Here is a 24,368-nt window from a genome sequence, read left to right on the forward strand (position 1 = left end):
TCAAAAATTTATGCGGCTCAGATCACGTCTTGTAACTCGATTTTCACGCCGCGTGAGACCCACAAAAATGTTGTTCTAGTGTTATTCACTGTTGTTCTATTGTTACACCTTGTACAGATGATATTATATTATATATAAATGGTGTTATACCTTCCGGAGCGGTTGTCAACCGCTCCAGCCCCGCGTCCCTGGACAAGAGATGGGTGCAGATTGGCGGAACGTCAGAGTGTCCCAGCATTAATGAATATGCATCTATAACCATTTCTACCATGCCAACCCCACAAGGACCCATTGCCGACAGAATCTTAATTACCCCACATGGAACTCGAAGAATTTATCAAATCAAATCCATTTTGAAAAACCTCCAGAAGGACCAGGACCCTGAACTAATCCACGTCAACTGCTTCAAAATTTTCCCACGTATTCTGCACTTCCCATTTTGACACTGACTTGATTTATGCCACTTTATACCAGACCCTACTACTAACAAAGACACAGTTACACTTTCTATCGTAGTAATTATTGCCTTCTTCTGCAAATGCATAACGACCCTTCTCATATTTCGGTTATCAAATGAGGAAAGAGTATATTTCACAGTTAAAGGTTGCCTTTTTGAGCTACTAGTTCGTAAAAATCAAGACCAGAAAACAACGAAAGGGACAAAAAAAAGGGGCGACCCTTTTCTCAGTTTGCTGAGAAAATGGAGGAAGCTTTGTTGGGAGGAGAAAGTAGTGGAACCCACTCAAGTGCTTGGGGGAGAATTCGAAAAGGGGGTTTTAGTAGGAGATCGGATGCAATTGCTTATGGATCAACTTATCAGAAAGCTGCTGCTTTGGTTGATCTTGTGTGTTTTCCTCACTTTTTATTACACTTACCGTGTTTTATCTGTTTATTTGGGAATTCTTGGCTTGGATTTTGTGTAGAGAGTCTGTTATGGTAAAAGATTTGTGGTAGTTTGTTATATTGGTGCAAGTAAATGTTCTATAAAACTTCTCAGAAAAAGGACCTGCATGAGCTGAATGGGTCCTTACTTCTTATAGTGAAGTGGTATTTTCGGTTGTATGTGAAAAGAACATGACTTTTCCATGTGAAAAACTGAAGGAATTGTTGAAAAGGATTAATTAGGATAAGACTACAGTTAGTTAGACCTCATGAAAATTCTAAAGATTCTGAGGTCTATGATTATTCCCTATGAGAAGTACCTATCTCCCTTTCTCGTTGGTTTTGAGTATCATGATTTGTTGTAAAGCTACGATCTTTTCAGTCATTTACTGAATTTGGTCGTGTAGACAGACGAATAGAATTACAAATTCATTATCATCAAGCACTGGAGTTAGCTAGCCTAGTAATGGAACATTCACTTTTTTCCTCTTGTTGATAGGAAGGGCGCAATTCAGCATGCTTTTGTTGGTTTGGAATTTGGTGAATAAGAAACTAAAGCTTTGTACCCTATCTCTTGTTTCTAGATTGATACACCAACAGAGAAGCAAGGGAGTCTGTACACTCTTAAGATTTTAAATGCAAAAGAAAACATGGATGGAGAAAGAAACATGGTCCACATCTCTTTTAGGATTTGGAAAATGAGAATTTGACTACAAATAGGATAAAGTATGATCAGTGTTCTTGTTTTCAATCTCCGATGTGACGAATGAAGCCGTAGTCCTATCAATACTCAACTAGAAGTGGTCTGCAAATGTGAACAAAATTTTTCCTTGAGTTAAAAAGAGGCCTGGTACTTATTACACTCACATTTCCACTGTGTTGTTCATGCATTAGCGTTGCATGTGGAAGATGGATGTTGACTTTTGGTTACCCTCCCTGTGCTTGTTGAAAACTTGAGGATTGGAGTCATTTCTTCTTTATCTTCTTTGTGCAGTTTCTCTTGGTAATACTAGAACTAAAAAACTAGCCAAATGTGTTAATGTAGAGAGCTGACATGTCACTGTTGGATTGCTTTCTAGATAATTAGATCTGTAATTGAATTCTCTTCTTTGATCTTGGTCCTTCCCCAGCCTTAAAAGTTCTGTAGAACTAAACTGGTATGCTTCTGGGACTTCTTGTGGAACAGACGAGGGGAAATTTAAACAATCAGTTTCTTTGTCATTATCTTGCTTCTTTCCAATATTTGTTATGGTATAGTTGTATAAATGTGTAAGACCAGTCCACACTAGTATCTCTAGTAATCGTTTTTATAGACTTCTAATTTATTATCAGACGGTTTTCTCAATCTTTTGTTTCAACTTTCAATTGGTACCTTTAAACTTATTTGCAGTTCGAATTAATTGCATTTGCAGGCTGAGGACGGCATTGGACTACCTGAGGAAATTCTTGATGAATCAAGCTTTGCAATTGCTGCAAAATATTACTTCACATTCATTAAATTTGATTTCCTTTGGACCCTTAACTATTTTGCTTTGATTATATTAAACTTTCTTGAGGTAGGTAGTCCTCACCTAGCTTCTTGTTTGACCCAACCTGTGCAGATGCTCCTTTAGTGTATTATAGAAATTCTAATTATGCTCTGTTCATTTGCTGAACCACAGTTTTTCTGGCTGGTGTTTAACTTGTTTCAGAAACCATTGTGGTGTTCCAAGTATTCTGCACATACTTGCAGTGACAGAGAGTACTTCTTCCTAGGACAACTACCATTCTTAACTACTACTGAGTCTCTTATATATGAGGTAATGTCCATATCTGTGGCTGAGTTTTTTTCAGTTTTTTTGTTTGCTTGATTATTTTCCTCGGGAAACTTTGATTCCTTTACTTGTTGCTGCTTCAGAGATAGCTTGATGTTTAACTTCTCCTGCATTTTTGAATGTTTATCACTCTTGAATTTTCTTTTTAGAATTTGTATCTTCTGTCATTATTCTGATAATTAGCCTTTTGTTATCCCTCCCTTGACAGGGTGTTACTTTACTAATTCTGGTTGTGCATATCTTGTTCCCCCTATCATATGAAGGATTTGCTATTTACTGGAAAAGTCTGCTTAACCGACTGAAGGTACTTGGTCTCTGAATTTGGTTTATTAAGTCCCTATTTCAAAACTCTATTGATTTCCTTTGTTTCTTTGGATCCCAAATATTCTTCATTGCGATGTGAAAAGGGACAGAATAAGGGGATCAAGGAAGTTTTAAGATGCAAAATAAGTTTTGGTCCGACAGCAGTACATCACTTCTCAGATTGAGGCCTTAGTTAACCTTCGAGATTGGGCAACAAATAAGTCATTAACACTCAAAGTAATAATCATTAGTTCTTCTTATTAAATAAGTCCAAACTGTAATTATTCTTCAAAGAAAAAATTTAGGGTTTTTATGTGAAAGTGACAAGTCCTTTAAGTACAAAACTTCGGTAATGGAGATTTGATGATGACAGCCAGAACATGATTGCTTATACATTAGGCCATACGAGTTGGTTATGTAGCATCAGCATGCGCTAGTCTGGTCTTTTTGTTAAAGGGGCAAACCCGCTTAGACGTCCTATGTTATCTGGGTAACATGAACCGAGTTAAATTGTATATGGTTGCAGATCCACATTGTTTAAGTTAGGCCTTGAACTGTAGACCTGGGCATATCTAGGTTTATCTTGACTCTTTTCAACCAGCTACCTGAGTGGCTTTCAACCCACCATGACGTGGCTTCCCTACTTGACCTCCTTGTAGCTTGGCAGCGTCTTCTTTCTGTATGTCAAGGCGAGTCTGATGAACTTCAAAGGCTAGAAAAGGCGTGAACTCAACTCCATTGATACTGGTTTTCTGCATCATGAATTGCAGTTAGTGATGTCGTTGCCAATTCTTTAGAACTTGTATAAATGTTCCTGCTTTCTTGATTTTTCATATGAATAGGTGACACTATATGATAAATCAACCATATAGGCAGAATTGCATAGGCTGTTGGGCCATTTTTATACAGAATAATTTGGGGATGGTTCTGAAATTGATTTTTTAATGGAATCAATGAAATACTATACATGTTAGGATATGATGCAACTGCAAAATTTTCAATGGCATTGACTAATAGTCATTTCTTTCTCACTGATTTTTCAGGTTCTTTTGCTGCTCATTATGGTTGCTGATATCTTAGTCTATGTTCTATATCTCTCTCCAGTGGCCTTCAACTCTCTTCCATTCAGGATTGCACCCTATGTCAGGGTTGTGTTTTTCATTCTAAGCATTAGGTATGAAAAGTTCATTTTTACCTAATTCCCCAATTATAAGTATCACCTCCTGTCTTGCTATTGTTCTTGCCAAGAGATCAAGTATAAAGGTTTCATCTTGCTATGGAGATCTAAATATTTCTTGAGTCTTGTAGAAATGTAATTCTAGACAGATATAGGACACTTAAAATAGCAATTATGAAGAACAGGTCTTAGGTTCTAAATTCTTTTCAAGAAACTTACTTAAGAAGGAAAAAGAAAAAGGACTTAAAAGTAATGTCCATGTCATCTGCTGGTAAAACAGACCTGAAAAATCAGAGCAGATTGCTGGTTCTTTGGCATTTGAAAGTTTTTTGGTGAATGACTATCAAGGTTGAAATCCAAGTATAATAGTAGCCATGTGATTTTATCGCAGAATCATTTGTTTGATTTTTCGTGTTCCACAAATATGTTGTAAATGCACATAATTAGTTTTTTTCCCCCATTTTGTATATTTCTTGAGTCAGATAAATGAATTCTGATCTACCAAATTGGACGGTTTCTTTTCAATTCAAGGGACTTGTGCAACAGCATCGTTATACTAGCTGGAATGCTGGGCACGTATCTCAATGTTCTGGTGTGTTTTCCTCTCTATCATTTGTTAATCTTGTTTTTGTATGTTTTTGGAGACAACTTAAAAAATATTTCAAGTTGTTACATGACTGTCTTAGTAATGAAACTCTTCTGTTATCCAACATTATCTAATGCTTGTTCTTTTCCTTTTCTCCTCTTTCATCAAACAATGTCTATTTTCAGGCTTTATCACTTTTATTTCTGCTATTCTCTAGCTGGATAGCATTTGTCATCTTTGAAGACACCGAACAGGGGAACACTGTATTTACCTCCTATGGCATGACGCTCTACCAAATGTTTGTTTTATTTACCACATCCAACAATCCAGATGTCTGGATTCCTGCATACAAGTAAGTTACATAAAAAATTGTACTTTGATGTCTACTTTATCATTCATTACAATTGGAAGTTAACTGTGCAATTATTTTACATCTGGTGGAGTTCTGTTGTCCACCTCTTGTGGTTTTGATAAATGCATTGAATGATTGATAATATTCTAATTTCATCATCCTAGTCCCCAGTATGTCTCTGTATACATAAACATACAGATCAAGGAAAGGAGATTAAGCTTGCAGGAAATGACACTCTATATACAACAGATTTCTGAACTTGTTACAATAATTGATCTTTCATGGTTATTAATCCTTTCATTTTATTAATGTTAACATAGCGCTAACGAGACTTCTCTGTCTTATAATTTCTTTAGGGCCTCCCGTTGGTATTGCCTTTTTTTTGTTCTTTTTGTGCTTCTCGGTGTTTACTTCGTCACCAATTTGATCCTTGCCGTTGTTTACGATAGCTTTAAAAATGAGGTATAGGTTTCTTTTTTTACTTTATTCTTTCCATTTTTTTTTTAATGAATGGTTATATGGCTCTTTGTCTGAGTTATTCCTTGTGAATTCTAAACTTTGTGTGGCATCTCATTCCATCCTCACGAAATATAGTATTTGGGAATCTTTCTTTGAGATGTGACTATTTTTACAACATTTAGTGCTACATCTATCTGGTTCTTAGCATAAATAATTTGCGTTTTTCAACTTTTAAATAAGTTCAAATAAAAGATAGCCATCAAAACAGTAATTTTGTTTATTTTATTGTTTCTATTGCTAGTTACAGTTTCTTGTCCCACTATTTGAGGGTTAATACTCATTCTTATGTGTTTCCTTCTTTTCTTTCACCATCTCATGGTACATAGCTTGTAAAACAAGTGGCTGAGAAGGATCGTTTGAGGATAAGAACACTGAGCAAAGCTTTTAATCTGGCTGATACCTATGTGAGTATGATTCCTGCTTTTGTCTTGTGAGTCATTGCTGCATAACTGTATGCCTACTGCTCCTGTGCTACATCTTTCCATCTGCTTCGCTTTTTCCAATTACAAAATGATAGAGCCGTCATGTCCTCACAAAACATGCATGTATGATATTCTGCCCAATCTTTGAATTTGGACAAACCATCTGCTATGTTCTAAAGTAACTTAGCAGTTTTTGCAATTTGCAGTAAACTTTGAGGTCTCTAATACCTTGTTTTTAAAGTCAAAGACTTTTAGGTAGATTATGCAGAGCAAAAAAATGAAATCTTATTAAAGCAATAGGCAAGGGCTTCTATCAGCAATATCTGCTATCTTTGCCCTGTCAATTCTCAAAATTGGGGCTTTGACAAGCATTAAGTACTCCCGCGTGGACTGCGATCATGTCGCTGACAGTTTACAATGTACTAATCTCTAGTTTCATATTTCTCTGACTGCATGATGCTGTGGTCTGCTCTCCCTCTTTATGGTGTTCTCAGTGGAACGTGAAGCTGTGGACGTTGTTGTGTTGGAAAAGATATGTGGGTTTTGGACACGATCTGGGGGGTATAAGAAATGACATATTAGTTGTCAGCTTAGGACAATATTCAAGAATAAACAGTAAAATAAGGATGCAATAGCAAGATGAAATGGATTTAAGAAATAAAACAATAAACACTGCCAACATGGCAAGTTGCAGCCAGACAGGAGCCACAAGCATTTGTTTTCTCTGTTCATAATATTGTCTGTGACTCTTTTCTAGTATTTTTTCCTTTTTGGCATGTTACTATTTTAACATTTTCTTTTATTGTGCACAGAATCTTGGATTCCTTAACAAAGATCAGTGCATCCGACTGTTTGAAGAGCTGAACAAATACAGGTGTATTTTTCCCACCATCTTCAACTCATCATATATAAAAAACTTTCCCACTTTGAGACGGAATGATTATTGAGATTGAGATCAAGCTAGGCTTGTTTAATACAAATTAACCATGCTTGGACATGCTGATTTATCTGTTTAAAGATCAATCAGGAGCTGATCAGCCAAGCAACTAAAAACACATCCTTAAACAAAACATCAATTGGGATTTAGTTCAAAGTTAATTAAACACCAACTGAGTCACGGCAGCAGTGAATAGGGTAGTGAAGTCAGGAAGAAAAATTACCAGAGGCTACCATGTGCAGACCGCTAGTCGGCCTGTGGTGGGTGTGTTTGGCTGCCGGCTGGTTGTTGGAAGAGTCTTAGTGGTGATAGGTGGGGTCATATGGAATGGTGGCAGTGGTGGTGACTGGAGAGAAATGGCAGTCTTTTGAAATAATCAGCAAAGTGGGGAAATGAGGGAAGTAGTAGTTACTCTCTGTATGGTGAAAAGATTTTTATGCCTATGTTTGTGACAGAAGCTATGTTTGCAAACTAGGCTCATGTTTGTACTTTTATTCAGTGTTCGTTCGTTGACTTGAACATACAAGCCAAGCCAAGCTTTGTTCACAAAGTGATTGGATCCTTAGCAGCTACAACCACACATATAATACTGATCTATTGCTGAAATTTTAGAACTTGATGTGTAATTTTTTGTTCAAAAAATGCTTAACTGTGAAGATTAAAAAAGATATCTTAATTTTCATCTTAATTTAAGTGAGGCATGGTTCATCTTAATTTTTTGATGAACTTTGTGTTATACTGATTTTATAGCGACGAATGCTTGTCTGAAATTTAGTTAGTCACATAAACTAGCTGATAAACCAGAATTCCAGAAAAATAGTGCATGTGAGATGCAGTTACAAAGATTGTTTAAAGAGTGATGTGATGGGGAGCTTCAATGAGAAGCATAAAAGGTAGGCTGTGTCATTCTATTCCAAAAAAGTGGCTCAAGCATGAGATGGTGCTCTTCTTTAGGCGGCAATTGGAACTAGGAAGCAGATTGTGTACTACTAACAACCAGAACACAGCTATAAATTTAGTTGGAAATGTATTTAATTCAGATTTTGTGCATGGCTCTATATCAAGGATGAAGTATAAAGCTTTTATACATGTCATGTTTATGTAAAATCTCTTTCATGCATTCTTGTCCTAACCACCCACAAGCCCTCTCCTACACCCCCCACCTGAAAAAAAAAAAAAAGAAAAAGGAATCCTGCTTTTTAAAAAATCTCATATTTTCTCTAAAGATTGGACATTAACTACTGTCTATCATATGATTTTTCCTTAAAATATTTTGTGGGATTATATGTTTTGTAACTTACTATTGGTTTATTGTTTCCATAATCATTTCTTTGTCTTGATTATATTGACGATGCATATACTAATCCTTTTGGCATTAATTTAGTTTCATACCATTCTTGATTTTCATGTGTTCAGAACATTACCAAAGATATCCAAGGAAGATTTTGAACTAATATTTGATGAGTTGGATGATAGTCATGACTTCAAGGTATTTTGTATTTTCTTGAATTGTTTGTTGGAGTAAGTTGTTGTTGTTGTTGACATGCCTATTATCTAATGGTTTTAATAATCATAAATCTATCAATTAGAAGAAATATTCAAAATTTTCTGATCATCTTATCTTTGACGCTTTTACAATTTTCCAAGTTTCTGACAATATATGTAATTGTTTTTGTGGGGGGGGGGGGGGGGGGTTAGAGCACAAGAGTTGCTGTCAGTGCTTCTTTTTGCACCAATCAGTAAAACTTTTGTCATCAATTGACACCATCATTTTGTTATTCATCATTGGACATGTATATGATAGTACTCTTCATTCCCATATCCATTGCTCCTTCTGGATGTGTCCAGAGGCTAGGGTTTTGCTTTCAAGGATTTATGGCCTTCATACCTGTGTGTGAAAGTGACAAACAGTGTTTTGATAGTGATACTGAATGTAAATGTTGTCTGGTGCACTCTTTCTTCCTCGTGCAGATTAATTTGGGCGAATTTGCCGATCTTTGCAATGCCATAGCACTGAGATTTCAAAAGGAGAATTCAGTTAGTTCACTTTCTTTGAACTAGGCTATAACTGTCTCTTCCTGCTTCCCATTGCTTTACCCTGATTCTTTTACTCCTTGCTTTCTCTTCACAGGAACCGATCTTTGAAAAATGTCCATCAATCTATCATTCACCAGTTTCTGAGAAATTGAAGAACTTTGTTCGAAGCCCTACATTTGGATATATCATAGCATTCATTCTTGTCTTGAATCTTGTTGCTGTCATTATTGAGACAACGGTAAAGCTCAAAGATGCAGTTTGGATTGTGTTTCCCATACGTAATTGTTATGCATGATTAAATTAAGTCATTGTCAACAGATCCCCGTCATTGTTGTATGCTCGAAGCAAAACCTTAAAGCTGAATAACTTCGTGCCATTTTAATGCTAGAATATCATATAAATATCCAGAATATTTAGGGACTTTTGATTCATTTCAGGGTAGGTAATTTAGGGAGTTCACATTTGTTGCAAGTGGGTTCAATTTCAATTCTAATATACTGATCTGAGGAAAAATTAGAAAAAGAAAAGAGCTTAGGGTTTGTAGCTGAAGCATTGTTGTTTCCTTTTATGTTCCTGGTATTTGAAGATTCTTCTTCGAATTGTTGCAGTCAAACTTTCTAGGTTAAGCAGACTTTTTGGCTTAGGGCTGTATCTGATTTTGTTTTGTATGGTTGGAGAAAAGAAGATAAAGAATCATAAAGTTCACTGATATGCAAAGGTTTCTTTATTTCACAGAGGGAGGGATATTGTAGAACTTTGAAGCATGAATATGGAAAACAAACAGTATATTTAATATGATTTGATAGGAGACAGTTTATAGTGGTCTCAAAGTGAGGAAGCGGCAAGAAGTATCTTAATGTTTGTTTAAACTATCCCAGCTCCTATTCCGGTAGTTACAATTGGGTAGCATCAGCTTGACAAAGTCCTATTTGCTGGGTTGAAGTGGTTTTTGTTGCAGTATTTGTCATAACATCCCATTAACTACAATTTTTTTCTGTCATTGTGCGTATGTATTCCTTATCCGCTCATTTCCTGTCAATTTTATGAAGTTAAGGAGAATTAGGATACACGATCTTTCAAGTAGAGAAATTTCATTTATTTTCTTTTGAGGCTTTGTCCCTTTACTGGTGAAAGTTGTTATAAGTGTTACTCTCAATCTCACTTTATAATCCAATGGGAATGAGTGCTTGTACCTGATCACTTACCTAGGATTGAGCATTGAAGGGACCTTTTCACCATCCACCTCTATTAATCGTCCCAGCACTTGGCACATCTCAAAGCTGCGATGTGAACAAGTTTGGAATGCTGGAAAAGTGGGACTAATTCAACCTTAAAACTGATTGCTGATGAGTGAAGGTTTCACGGGTGCCATGTACTTGTGACAAGTTAGAAGCTTATGACATGCATGGTCCACCTTGAGGGGGAGTGTTCAGAGAAGTAACATTATTCTTGACAATATTAGTTATGCACTACTTTTATAAATGGCAGTACGTCACCCACATTTGGTTGGCCAAGTTTCATCTACTTTTTTGTCAAATAAGTGAAGTTGATTGAAGTATGTCCTCCTTGAATTAGTAGTCACTGTGATATAGGTATAATTATGACATTTGACAGAATCAATCTTATGTGTACCTTTTATGCATATAAACATGCTTTCTCGACACTAAGGACCAGGGATTTGCATGTACTGTTTTACATAATTGCTTTTTAATGTTGCTCATTGTATAACCTGATTGGTTTCAGCTTGATATAGAGGACAATTCTGCTCAACAGGCTTGGCAGAAGGTTGAATTCGTCTTTGGTAAGCCATCAATCAACTATAATACAATGTCTATTCAAAGCATATTTGCTATTTGACGTACCAGCAGCAGTGTTGTGTGTACTTGTTTGTTGGGGTGGGGAGAAATCTTGTACTGACTTTGTAAAAGAGTCTGAAACCATGATAAAGACAAGGTATATAATTCTTCTTAGGCATAAACTTCTTATTTATCAGTCTAAATATTTGTCAAAATTTGGCTTGAGGTTTAGTATTTTGCTTAGCTTTACCTCTACCAAATACATGATCATGCCAATAAAGCAGGTAGATGAGCTTAGAGCTTCCTTTTTCTACCTCATAAGCTACATGTTTACATTTATGCATATGTATGAATTTGTTTCTCTCTCAGTTCCTGCAGAACATGCATACTACATTTGCTGCAATATGTAATGCAATTAACTCCTCTCTTAAAGATGTCGCATTATTGGTCATATGTCTTCACGTGTTAGTGTTCAAGAAGCTGCATTTGTGTCTACAGGTTGGATTTATGTCCTGGAGATGCTGTTGAAAATTTATGCTTATGGTTTTGAAAACTATTGGAGGGATGGTCAAAATCGCTTTGATTTTATTGTCACCTTGGTGATAGGTAGGTTATATTCATTATTTCTACTGCCACTTTTTACCATCCAATCTTCAGTTCCCTGTGTTTCAATATCTGATGCTCCCATATAAGTTTCTTCTTGTTGTGAACCTTGGGAACTTCTATACTGGCTATCATGGGTGAAATGGTCTGGGCTTTAGTTCTTCGAAATATCGCCATCTTTGACAACCTTAATTCTTGTAAGATTTGACTTGATCAGTAACACAAGTCCCAGGAATCCTGTGAATATCATGGATCAATGACCAGACGAAGGATGCCCTGTCTTCTTGGGATATGTTAAGAGAATAGAAGTATTTTTGTAGACAATAAATTAGTAAGGGTATTCTTGTAAATAGTTTGTTAGGTTTGTCCTCCCAAAATACCTGTTGACATGGTATCAGAGCAAAAGTCCTAGGGTTAGGGTTAAACATCTAGTCAAAAGTACTGTTCAGCCGCACTGTTCATCGCGGCACTGTTCACGTGCATACTGTTCACGCGTCACTGTTCACGCGTCACTGTCATCTCGAGTTTTGACCCTTTCTTTGGTTTGACGTGCTATTCGCCATGGTTGAAAGGTTTGTTAATGCGGTTACCACTGATCAAATTGAATCGAGTTTTTCAGCACATGGGTCCCAGAAGACTGTTACTATATCTGAGGAAGATTATATTAAATTCCTACAGTACCAAGCTACAAATCACGCATCTCTTCCCTCTGTTTCTTTAGCATAAAAAGGTAATGACTCATGGATTATTGACTCCGGGGCTACTGATCATATGTCAGGTACCTCTAAAATTTTTTCTAATTTTCAAGAGTCTACTCCCTTTCCTCATGTTACTTTAGCTGATGGATCTACCACTAAAGTTAAAGAACTAGGCACTGTAGAAATTAATCCATCACTTCCGCTGTCTTCTGTTCTTTACGTACCCAATTTACCCTTTAATCTAATGTCTGTTAGTAAGCTTACTAAATTTCTACAGTGTACAGTTACTTTTTCTCCTGATTCTGTTGTCATTCAGGATTTGAAGACAAAGAGGACGATTGGTGGAGGGCATGAGTATAATGGTCTTTACTTTCTCAACTTCAATGGTCCGATAGCATGTCCTGCTACTGTTTCTCCTCTTGAAATTCACTGTCGTTTAGGTCATCCGTCTTTACAAAATTTGAAAAAGTTGATTCCTACTTTGAGTCAATTATCTTCGTTAGAATGTGAGTCTTGTCAGTTAGGAAAGCATCATCGTGTTTCTTTTGCTCCTAGAATCAATAAACGGGTTTCTGAACCCTTTTTGTTAGTTCATTCTGATGTTTGGGGTCCTAGTCGAGTCACTTCAAAGTTAGGTTTTAAATATTTTGTAATCTTTGTTGATGATTTTTCAAGAGTTACATGGCTTTATTTAATGAAAGATCGTTCAGAACTATATTCCATTTTTTGTGCATTTGTTGCAGAAATAAAGAATCAATTTGGTGTGCCGGTACGTATACTTCGCAGTGATAATACGAAAGAATATTTTTTCACTCCTTTTAATACCTTTATGAGTAAGTCTGGTATTATTCATCAGTTCTCTTGTCCTCACACTCCACAACAGAATGGAGTTGCTGAAAGAAAAATTGGACATTTAATTGAAATTGCTCGAACACTGTTGTTGCACATGAATGTGCCCAAACAATTTTGGAGTGATGCAGTTCTAACTGCATGTTATTTAATTAATCGCATGCCATCTAATATTCTTGGAGGTCAATTACCTCACTCCATTCTTTTTCCTCATGAACTTGTGTTTAAATTACCTCATCGTATTTTTGGATGTGTGTGCTTTGTTCATCAGCTTACTCCCCGGGTGGATAAATTAGATTCTCGTGCTATTAAGTGTATTTTCTTAGGATACGCACGAGCGCAAAAAGGGTATAGATGTTACAGTCCAGTTTTAAATCGATTTTTTACTTGTGCTGATGTTACTTTCTTTGAATCCACTCCATATTTTATCAAACACAATATGCCTTGTGAGTTAGACCAGTGTCCCTCTTTTTCTTTTCCTGTTTTATCAGTCCCTTCCCCTTTATTACTTGAGTTATCTAGTCCACCAGATTCCATAGCTCGATTAACTCGTCCTCATCTTCAAGTTTACTCTCGTCGTTCCATGGTTGAGAAAGTTCCTGATATGCCACGCACTTCACCAATTAACTCTCAATCTTAAAATCCAGGTATGACGCCCTCCTCTGAGTTAGATCTTCCTATTGCTTTACGCAAAGGTAAGAGACATTGTACTTCCCATCCTATTTCTAATTTTGTTTCTTATTCTCGTCTCTCTATGTCATATTCTTCTTTTGTTGCTTCCCTTGATTCTATCTCCATTCCTAAGTCTATTACCTATGCTCTTAATCATCCTGGTTGGAGATTAGCTATGCAAGAAGAGATGTCTGCTTTGGAACAAAATGGACTTGGGATCTTGTCCCTCGTCCTTCAGGTAAGCCTGTTGTTGGTTGTAAATGGGTGTACACTATAAAAGTGCAGCCTAATGGTTCTATTGATAGATTGAAGGCTCGTTTGGTAGCTAGAGGATTTACTCAGGTGTATGGAGTAGACTACTTAGAAACATTTTCTCCTGTTGCAAAGATTACCTCGGTTCGTCTTCTTATCTCTTTGGCAGCAACTTACAATTGGCCATTGCATCAGTTGGATATGAAAAATGCATTTCTGCATGGAGATTTGAAAGAAGAGGTATATATGGAACAACCTCCTGGATTTGTTATTCAGGGGAAGAATTCGCGGTTGGTTTGTTGTTTGAAAAAATCCTTATATGGATTGAAACAGTCTCCGAGGGCCTGGTTTGGCCGGTTTAGTAGTGTTGTCATGGAATTCGGTTTGACAAGATGTGGAGTAGATCATTCTGTATTTTATCGGCATTCTAATGCTGGTAAAATTTTATTAGTTTTTTATGTGGATGATATTGTGATTATAGGTGATGATGTTGTGGGGATCCAGAAACTTAAATCCAATTTGCAGGCAAACTTTCAGGCAAAGGATTTAGGTCATCTACAGTATTTTCTGGGTATTGAGATAGCTCGATCTAAATATGGGATTTATTTATGTTAAAGAAAATATGTACTCGATATGCTGAGTGAAGGTGGGATGTTAGGTTACTGACCTGTGGATACTCCTATGGATCCTAATGTGAAATTAGTAGGAGATCAAGGTACATTACTAGATGATCTTAGGCAATATCGAAGATTTGTGGGTAAATTAAATTATCTCACTGTAACGAGGCCTGACATTTCGTTTGCAGTGAGTGTTGCGAGTCAATTTCTTGATATCCCTCGTACTAGTCATTGGGATGCTGTTATACGGATTCTCAGGTATCTTAGGAGTGCACCTGGAAAAGGATTGCTGTATCAAAATCATGGACACACTGATATTGAAGGATATAGTGATGCAGATTGGGCTGGTTCTGCCTCAGATCGAAGATCGACCACAGGATATTGTGTATTTGTTGGTGGTAATTTAGTGTCGTAGAAGAGTAAGAAGCAAACAGTTGTCTCCAGATCAAGTGCAGAATCTGAATACCGCGTTATGGCTCACATTGTGTGTGAGTTGGTTTGGTTGAAGAGCATGTTACTTGAAATTGGGTTTGAGCATAAACAGCCTATGAATTTAGTGTGTGATAATCAGGCAGCTGTTCATATTGCGTCTAATCCAGTATTTTATGAAAGGACAAAACATATTGAAGTTGATTGTCATTTCATTCGAGAGAAATTGCTTGACGGAGTCATCAAGACATCTCATGTACTGTCTGTAGATCAATTGGCTGATGTGTTTACTAAGAGTTTAGGGGGCTCTAGGGTGAAATACATTTGTAACAAGTTGGGTACTTATGATATATATGCTCCAACTCGAGGGGGAGTGTTAAGAAAATAGAAGTATTCTTGTAGATAATAAGTTAGTAAGGGTATTCTTGTAAATAGTTTGTTAGGTTTGTCCTCCCAAAATACCCGTTGACAGGATAAATGTGTTATTATCTTTGGTAAAAGCACTAAAAGGTGCTTAAAAGCTTTTCCATTAGGAAAATCTGTTTCTACCAGCAATTTAAAGACTATTTCTGCACAGAAAACAAACAAGCAATAAAAGGTTGGATTTATCTGAATCCACCCAAAAGATCAACCACAAAAATTATGCTATCTGTTGGGTCAAGCTGATCAATAAATGGAACTCAGTTGATTTTTCTATTTACAAATAAGAACTCTTTTGTCATAATGCGAATCATAACTTCAACATCAACTGCAGTTGGAGAAGTCACTAGATAATGGAAACATCCACCATAAGAATATTGCATTACTTAACTTGCCATTTTGTCTCTGATGTGGTAGATGACTTCTGTTTTTGCAGTTGTTGGAGAAACAGCCACTTTTGTGGCTCCCAACAGGCTGACTTTTCTTTCAAATGGGGAGTGGTAAGAATGTTTAATCTTCTTAGTTTTCCTATTGTAGTGCTCAGATCAAAGTTTTGATTGACTTGGAGCTAAGAGCTGCATATGGGTGTTTCAAAATTGGTCTATCTATATGCTGTCATTGTATCATTGTAATTCCCTGATGCATTTGGTGATATGTCCAAGCAAATAAAAGAGGAGGGCTGAATACTGCCATGGTCATGCATGGTCCTATATGAATATTGAATACTATTGCTGCAGCTACTTTTTTTTTCCTTTGATTTTTTGTGCGCATACGGCTACTTTATGATTTTGGCAAGCTAATTTAGGTTCACTGAGTACTTAGTTTGCCAGTGGGAGTCAAATTTCACGTAAACCAGATTTTTTTGCTTGTTAACCGAGTTTTTGTTATGTTATGGGAGTATGCTTGATGGGTTTTTGGATATTTTTGTGGCCATAATAAGGTTTCTGCTTAACTCCAAGCTCTAGGTGTGATGCCTAATTTTGTTCTCCTTTCGGTTGAAAGAAGAACAAATTAGTTTCTGCTTGCTGATTGACCTTTTCCGTTGAAAGGTTTAAATCATTGGAGACCAAATTAGTTTCTTCTTCTTTGTTTTTTTTCCTCCATTTGCATAAATGTTATCAGATTTAGCTAGATTTAGTTCCTAGTACAAGACTTGCTTGATCTAATGAACATGATCTTAGCCTCATCTGGTACTACTGCACATTCCCACCTAATCAAAGGTTGAAGTTGATAGATATAAGACTGACTGTATTCATTATACGTTTGAATTGGTTTTGTTCTTCTCCCCTCTGATATTTATTACTTCAAATTGTAGTTAGGTCTAGAACTTTTATTACTTTTTGTAATGCCTATTTGAAATTCTCAGCAATAAGTTGATGAAATAATTGTATCCTTCATTTGTGAAGCAGCTTAAGCACCCTGTGTAATGTTCTAGACAATTTTAGCCACTCAAACTGAACTTTCAGTGTAGGCCCGAAATTTTTGAATATGCCACTGTTACCAAAGTTGGTTCTCAATTTTGGGATCCAGGGCTCATCGCCTTGTCTTTCTTGATGAGTAATTACAATTTAGGACTATGATAAATGGAATCCAACTAATATCTTTCCTTATTTGGTTGTAATCGAGAATAATCAGCATTTGCATACATTCTCAATGCCTATTGATCTTTTCAGGATCCGCTATCTTCTCATATTGAGAATGCTAAGATTGATAAGGCTTCTCATGAATGTTCCACAATACCGAGCTTTTGTTGCCACCTTCTTGACCCTCATACCAAGTCTGATGCCATACTTGGGAACCATATTTTGTGTCATGTGCATTTACTGCTCAATTGGCGTACAGGTAAATCAAGTATCCTTTTCTGACTGGATTTATAATGTTTGATTTAGCTGATTTCTTGCTTTTAGACGAAATATATGTGACAAATTCTGTCTAATATTGCTTAATCCATCAAATTCAGCATTAGGCCCAATTAACTTTTATAATCCTCCAATTTAATTATTTTCAGTGCTTTGAGTCCATTAGCCAACTATAATTGTATTATGTGACATCGGCTCTTGTGTATTCTTATAGATACTATTACTGCACATCTTCTCCTTGCAGGTATTTGGCGGGATTGTGAATGCTGGCAACCCCAAGTTGGAGAGCACTGATCTTGCTGATAACGAGTATCCACTGATGTTTCTGGAAATGCATGTATGCATTTATATATCTGTATATATGTAAATGGAGATGTGGTGATATGTACTTGTTTGAGTGCATGCCTAATAATTACACACACACATTGTTCTTTGACAAATTATTGTACCTTTTCCTTCTACAAAGCGAATTGTGTGAATCAGCTTTCCCCCTCTGTATTTTCTTGACAAGTTAGCTATTTACTTTTTAACTTCAACGACTACCCGAATGGAATGGTCACACTCTTCAATTTACTGGTGATGGGGAACTGGCAAGTGTGGATGCAGGTATTATAATTTCCATAATTTTGAGCATTTTTTCATGGTTACCAAAACGTATGCTTTTGTCAAAAAGCTACTTAGCTGTTTTTTTTTTTTTTTTTTTTTTTTTTGTGATATTTGTCTTTTCAGCAAGCTGCTTATCGAGGTTTTATAAACTGTAATTTATACTGCCTGAGCATTCTTTCTCTATGCCTACCCTTTTGCTGTAAGACCATTAGACTAACCTCATTTGGTTAATGCATGAAGGTTAGTAGGCCTGGCTTTTGCTAGGGATAGGTTTTCAGTAAGGTTTGTCTGGTCCAGATCTTAGTTATTTCAGATTTAGGTTAAGGTGTTAGGTAGTATTATAATAAGCTATTATGTCAGTTTCTTGTTTTTATTAGGAGGGACAAACAGACAGCAATGTTTAGCGTTAAAATTCACCCTCACTTCATTTTCTCAGTTGACCTTGCGGGTTGATTCTAGCCCTTCTAAGATTAAAGTGTAAAATGCTATTAGTCCTAAGTCCTAACTAATCAAGGAGGTATAAGATCGTGGAGATACCATTGAGGCTCACCCTTAAGCATTACAACTTTCTATCTGAAGTTGCATTTCCTTTGCAATCTGAGGAAGTTCCGTTGCTCATTTATCACATTCAGCTCCATACAGATTCATCAGAGAAGAAAGGATACTTGCAGGAGTTATGAGAAGTTCTCAGTTTCTTGGTAGCAAGTGAGACTTCTTAAGAATTATCAACCATTGTATTTTCGTAAATTTGCTTAGCTTCAGAGGATGGTTGTCCTTTGCCAGTTTACATCACAATTACTGCTTGATTATCTCCCCATATGTTCACAATTCTATGAACTGTTAGAACAATAAATAATTTGCTTGAGAAACTCACCTGAATTGCAAGTTTGTCCATTGACAGATATTATGTACTTGTCCAGAGATTGAATATGTCTACATATTATCTAAATGGCGGGATATTATTAATTGTGCATTCAACTTTGCCTTATATTAACAGATGCTGAAATTTCTATTTTTATGGCTTTGTCTTGCAGCCATTTACATACCATGACTTAGAAATAATGAGAATTTCTTCGTTAGGGCTATTTAGTTGCCATACTGGATTCTCTGATACTTTCATGATAAAATTTCAGAGCTACAGGGATTTGACTGGAACTTCCTGGGCTTATACATACTTTGTCAGCTTCTACCTTATCACTGTTTTGCTGCTTTTAAATTTGGTAAGCTTCTGTTGCAATTTAAAATCCTTACTAGATAATTGAGTGGTCATATTTTACAGTTGTGTGTGGTGTGTCAACCCCTCTACTTGCAAAAGAACTTGATAACAGTAAATGAATGCCTTCCAATTTTCATGGAACTTTTACTGCATGGGTAAGTATCATCTTTCATATTTGAAAGCAGTTATAAAGTTTGGATACATACATGGCCTATTATCTTGCTTTATTGTGCTTACATTTGTTTTCTTTGTTGATATAAAAATATAGTGTTCTTGCTTTTGAACAGCGTTCTATCCTGTGAGAAAATTAGCAAGTTGGATTCTTTTATTTGATATAACATTTTGGTTGATTCCTGATGTCAAAAGCTAAGACTTTATGCTCTTCATTTTCATTTCAGGTTGTGGCTTTTGTCTTGGAGGCTTTCTTTGCGGAGATGGAGCTTGAAACTTCAGAGAAATGTGAAGACACAGAAACCCAGGTTAGTCTATTTAGTTCATTTGAGCTGCTCTATCAGAGTAGAAATTTTAGGTACCATAAGATTGTGTTCATCAGTAAATCATTTGCTAAAAGGTACTTAATCAAACTGTCATTTTAGGAATTTTTGTTGAATATCTTAGAAATTCTTCGTAGTTCCATTTCTTTCTTATTGTTATTTAATTATAGAGGTCTTCAAGGCTGGCTCTCTATGAAGTGCTTTACAGTTCTGCTCTGCAAGTTTAAATTAGCCACTGGAGGAAATACTTGTGGCCTAGTTCTTGTTGCAAATTAATCTTTTAAGCGGCAAATGTCATATTCAAGCATTAGATCATGTTTCTTCTGGATAAGTGAAACTAATGCAATTCTGTATGCTAGATTGGAAATCGTCAGAGCAGAAAACTAAGAAAAATGAGAACCTTGATGTCTTTACGATGAGGAATTTTTATATGTATGATGATGTCCCAAATGAATTAACATCTGCTAGACTGAGAGCACTAGCCTGTCAATCGCTTGGCAATTTCAGTTGACTTTTTTTTGTTGACTTGATTGGTTTCTTGCAAAATTAAGTCAAGCTTCAGGCTTAAAGGTTTTTAGAGGTATAAACTTTAGTGCCTTATGCCTAGACTCCAACCCTTTTATTTAGTGTGTATATGGAATTAAATGTACATGCCTTGAAGATGTCAAGTTTAGATGTACATAGAAATGAGCATGTAAAATTTTTAAGTTATATATGGTAGCTGGAGTTCTAGCTTAAGCTCAAGCTTAATTCCAAATCAAGTTTGTTTTTACTTCATGAAGACACTAAGCTGGAGCTGAAGAATGAGATTTTGAGCTGTGCATATTGAAATCTCAAAGAAATCCTGTTTAAGCATCGTTTAAAGCTAAGCTGGCATGAAAAAGATTCGCCATCAAGCAACATGCTTACGGGAAGAGGATTTTCACCAGACAACTAATGAACTTTTGCAAACCGGCTTACTTTTAAGGTCTAAACATCCTAGTAGGGTTGTTTGCCAAAACTGATTTTTTTTTATTGGAAATAAGAAATATTGTTGGTTTTATTGAGGTTCCAGAAATAGAGAAATCAACTTCTAAGCTTCTCCTTCTTTACCATTTCCTTCTACTTCTTGTGCTACTATTATTTCTGTTCTTCTCAAATTCTTCACTCTCCTCCCCCTCCCCCTCCCTGTCCCTGTCCCTCTCCCTTTCCTCCTCTTGTCCATAAATTCTTTATGCACATACAAGAAGAGAATAAAGTGGAAGAGCAGCCACAAAAGCACACCATGTGATCCCTGCCTCATCCAGCATCTTTCACTCCCAACCATTTCTCCCATGACCACTGCTGCCACCATCATTGATATCAAACTATCACCACAGGGGTGCCTTCTTTCATTTGGCGTATTAGCCAATTCCTGGTGCCCAAAATATCACGATCATAAGGATGTTAAAGTAGATCACATCCAAAATATTGCTGGTGTTGTGGGTCAGGCGTTCCTGACTGCCTTCAAATCCTGAGGCTAGCAGCTACAGAAATAAAGCCATTCTCGTCCTCATCAAAATCAGGAGTAAGAGAAAGCCAAGAAACATCATCAGTAGCAGAAGAAGAAAAGGGACAATTCAAATCAACAAGAAGAGTTGTGCCTCGGTGGTTTTGCAGGGTTATCTGCTTGGAAGAAAGAAATCGACTTTAAATTCGATTTCTATAAGGTCGATGTTAAAGTCGATTTCTCTATTTTGGGAACCTCATTGAGACCCACAATATTTCTTTAGTTTCCAATAAAAATAGGAATATTGTGGTAAACATCACCAACCTAGTATCATTAGTCCTTTGACAGAATGTGTAGCAGCTTTCTTTCCTAGATGCTTAAGTTCTGGGGTTAGCCATTCCATGGACCCCATCTGATGCTTGTGGTATTTTCATTTGCTCTCATTATCTATGTGGAAACATCCATTTAAGGTCCTCAGTCCCGTATAATTCTTGATTGTCCACCAGTGACAAGGTGAATGATACATAATGCAGTGTGTCATTCTCAGAGCATATCTTCAATCACAATTTTCAGAGCAGTTAGCCACCTTAGAAAATGATCAATTATAACCAGTCAGCTCAACAAGCTACTAAGATGATTTTCTTGATCTTAGAAATTCTTTCTCCCTCCTGTTTCATCCTATTGATATGACTTGGCTTTGGTGCATATTTTTTCACCAAGTAATAACCTTTTATTTGTACCACCTTATTCTACAATCAGGAAGGAAGCCGGAAGGAACGCAGACGTAATATTGGGTATGTCTTGTCATTCTATTTAATATGTAATTTTCTTTTTAGATCTGGATTATATGAGATACGTTCAATTGACAAGTCATTGACTCTGCAGCATGAAATCACGAAGTCAGAGAGTTGATATGCTTCTCCACCATATGCTAAGTGCTGAGCTGGACAAGACACAATGTTCAACCGAACCAACCCCTTAAACCGTTCGATCCTGGTATTTTCAACACAATTCACTAGTTTGTTCCACTGTATTTTATATGCCAAGCATTACTATTGGTATACCTTACCATGTTACTGATAGATGAAGCATTAATTTGTTTCACGATGATACATTGTTTATGAAGTTGAGCACGCCTTAGTGGTTGCATTACTGTAAAACGGTAAAATATTACTATCAAAGATTAGAATTTTACTGAACTTACCGTATATGAAGTTGAGCACGCCTTATTGGTTGCATTATTGTAAAATGGTAAAATATAACTATCAAAGATTAAAATTTTACTGAACTTAATGTTTAGAGAGTCTTACCTCATGGTGAAAATTTCAACTGACCAAGGGACTGAAAATTTTCACCTTTTTCCATTTACTTGCGGCATATATATGCATAGAGAGACAGAGAGAGAGAGAGAGAGATCAGTATGCTAGTTACTACATGCTGGTAGAACATATCATCATCCTGAAGGATGTCCAAACTCCAAAATTTTCTAAATTTTGGGAGAAATTTTCTGTTTAGCAGATTTGAACCAATAAAACTCTTTACTGCTTTCCTTGGAAAAGAAAAGAAAACAGCAATTATATTTTATCAGGCATAGTTTTGTAAGCATCACCGTATGTCTTCAGATGAGCAAGATTTTGTTACTAAATTGCTGATGTTCGTTCATCTTATTTCCCTCCTCTTTAACAGGGTCTACTAAACAATGGGGAGCACAAACAATCACTCATGAGGTGGTTACTCCCATTCTAGGCCAACAGCTCGTGTTAGAGCTTAAGCCATGTAAAGAATTGATGTTTGAGTTGCCTATAGCATGGTAGAGGAAATGGGATGATGCCGTACTGGTTTTTATTTCTTCAGATCAGTTCTTTGTTTTTGGCTGGCTCCTTTTGCTTTCGTTTTGTGCCCTCCTCTCTCTGCATCTTGATGTAAGGTCGTTGTCATTCTCATCTCTTCGTAATAGCTTGTTCCACAGCTTTCTGCAAGTGCCTGTTTAAGATTCCCTTGTGTTTGCCATGGCTATGCGCGCATTCTTTCCTTCATCAATAAAAATTTGGTATAAAATGAATGGCGCCTACTACACTAATGAAATATAAAATGTCTAGGTGCTTTTTTTTTCCCCGAGAATCCACATTATTTCTTTTTTTTTTTTGGGATTTTCTTTATTTGGATGGGAGTATTTTTCAAAAACTAATTTTTCAAATATAATAAAAATTTTTAAAAAGTATTCTAAAAGGTAATCTAAAAATTAGTTTAAAATTTTTTAAAATATCTTAAAATATATTCTAGAAATTCTTCTATTCTTAAATATTTTAAATATTTTCTGAAAATATTCTAAAATATAATTTAAAAACTCTACTATAGCATAATTTTTTAAAAATACCCCGAAAAACAGTTAATCCAAACGGTTTTTTAAATTGGACAATTGAGTTACAATACCTTAACGTAGTAGCTAGCTTATATGCATCTACTAATCTACTACTTGGCCACGACCTACTTCTACAATCGAAACTTTATAGTAAAAAGAAAGATGCAGTTGCAAGGATTATTCAAAAGCAATGGCTTGACACAAGGGGAAGCTCTATCGAGACCCTCTTAAAGCGTCTAGGTACTTTATATTAGTCGATCTAATCACCGAATACAAAAAAGAGTTTGTAATGCATAATCTTTTACTCTTGAATTGGGTAATACTAGCAGCTTTTCTACCTGATTGTCTAAAGGCAAAATTTTAGGACTAATTTTCCACCACCAAGTCGAAGTCCAGATCTTGTCAACATTTCAAAGATAAAGGGACGGTGACAAAGTTAGCACATTTTTCAGAAAAAAAAATGAACATCAAATAAAAGGGCATAAACAGTATAAGAAGCGCAAATTGATTGGACGATCCTGTTCAAAGATCGACTTTTAAATCACCTGCAATTTGATAAATACTAAGGCAATAACTAACTGACTTTAAGATCATCTACAATTTGATAAAAATACTAAGTTGATAACTAACTAAAAAACCTGAATATCACAGACGATTACCATTCACCACATCAATTCCTTCTTATTGATTCCAAATAACAGGACCACCCTAAAATGCCACACTCAAACCTGTTCACCAAAACACGAAAGCAAGAAGCTACCTTAGGTGTTTAAAGCCCGAAGGAAAATTTTCAGCAACACTAGAGACAAGTATTAAATTCTGCATATGATGTTTGTCAGGACGGAGCAGCGGCTTATTCCAATAAGTACTTCATCTCGGTGATAGGTCCATACGCCAAATTTACACGTCTATTTGAACACCACGCACAAAATTAGAGATTTATGATATATTCCCTTTTAGCCCCTTGGTTAATCCGAGCTCAGGCCAAGATAGTTTCC

General features: G+C 36.2%; 1 protein-coding gene across 1 annotated transcript; it reads left to right on the plus strand.

Moving 5' to 3' along the window:
* Positions 1 to 493: 493 nt before the first annotated feature.
* Positions 494 to 23,063, plus strand: LOC113770545 (two pore calcium channel protein 1B). Its single transcript, XM_027315027.1, has 24 exons — positions 494 to 844; positions 2,295 to 2,438; positions 2,574 to 2,681; positions 2,905 to 3,000; positions 4,043 to 4,173; positions 4,708 to 4,768; positions 4,948 to 5,114; positions 5,471 to 5,576; positions 5,960 to 6,037; positions 6,868 to 6,929; positions 8,409 to 8,481; positions 8,964 to 9,029; positions 9,124 to 9,267; positions 10,773 to 10,830; positions 11,324 to 11,431; positions 15,802 to 15,865; positions 17,039 to 17,207; positions 17,469 to 17,533; positions 17,740 to 17,830; positions 18,964 to 19,050; positions 19,445 to 19,525; positions 21,768 to 21,802; positions 21,894 to 22,004; positions 22,695 to 23,063. Exons 1-23 carry the CDS (start codon positions 701 to 703, stop codon positions 21,988 to 21,990), a joined length of 2,235 nt encoding a protein of 744 aa, XP_027170828.1. The 5' UTR covers positions 494 to 700; the 3' UTR covers positions 21,991 to 22,004; positions 22,695 to 23,063.
* Positions 23,064 to 24,368: the final 1,305 nt, after the last annotated feature.

This window comes from Coffea eugenioides, chromosome 5 (assembly GCF_003713205.1).
Source record: "Coffea eugenioides isolate CCC68of chromosome 5, Ceug_1.0, whole genome shotgun sequence".
In the NCBI taxonomy this organism is placed as follows: domain Eukaryota; kingdom Viridiplantae; phylum Streptophyta; class Magnoliopsida; order Gentianales; family Rubiaceae; genus Coffea; species Coffea eugenioides.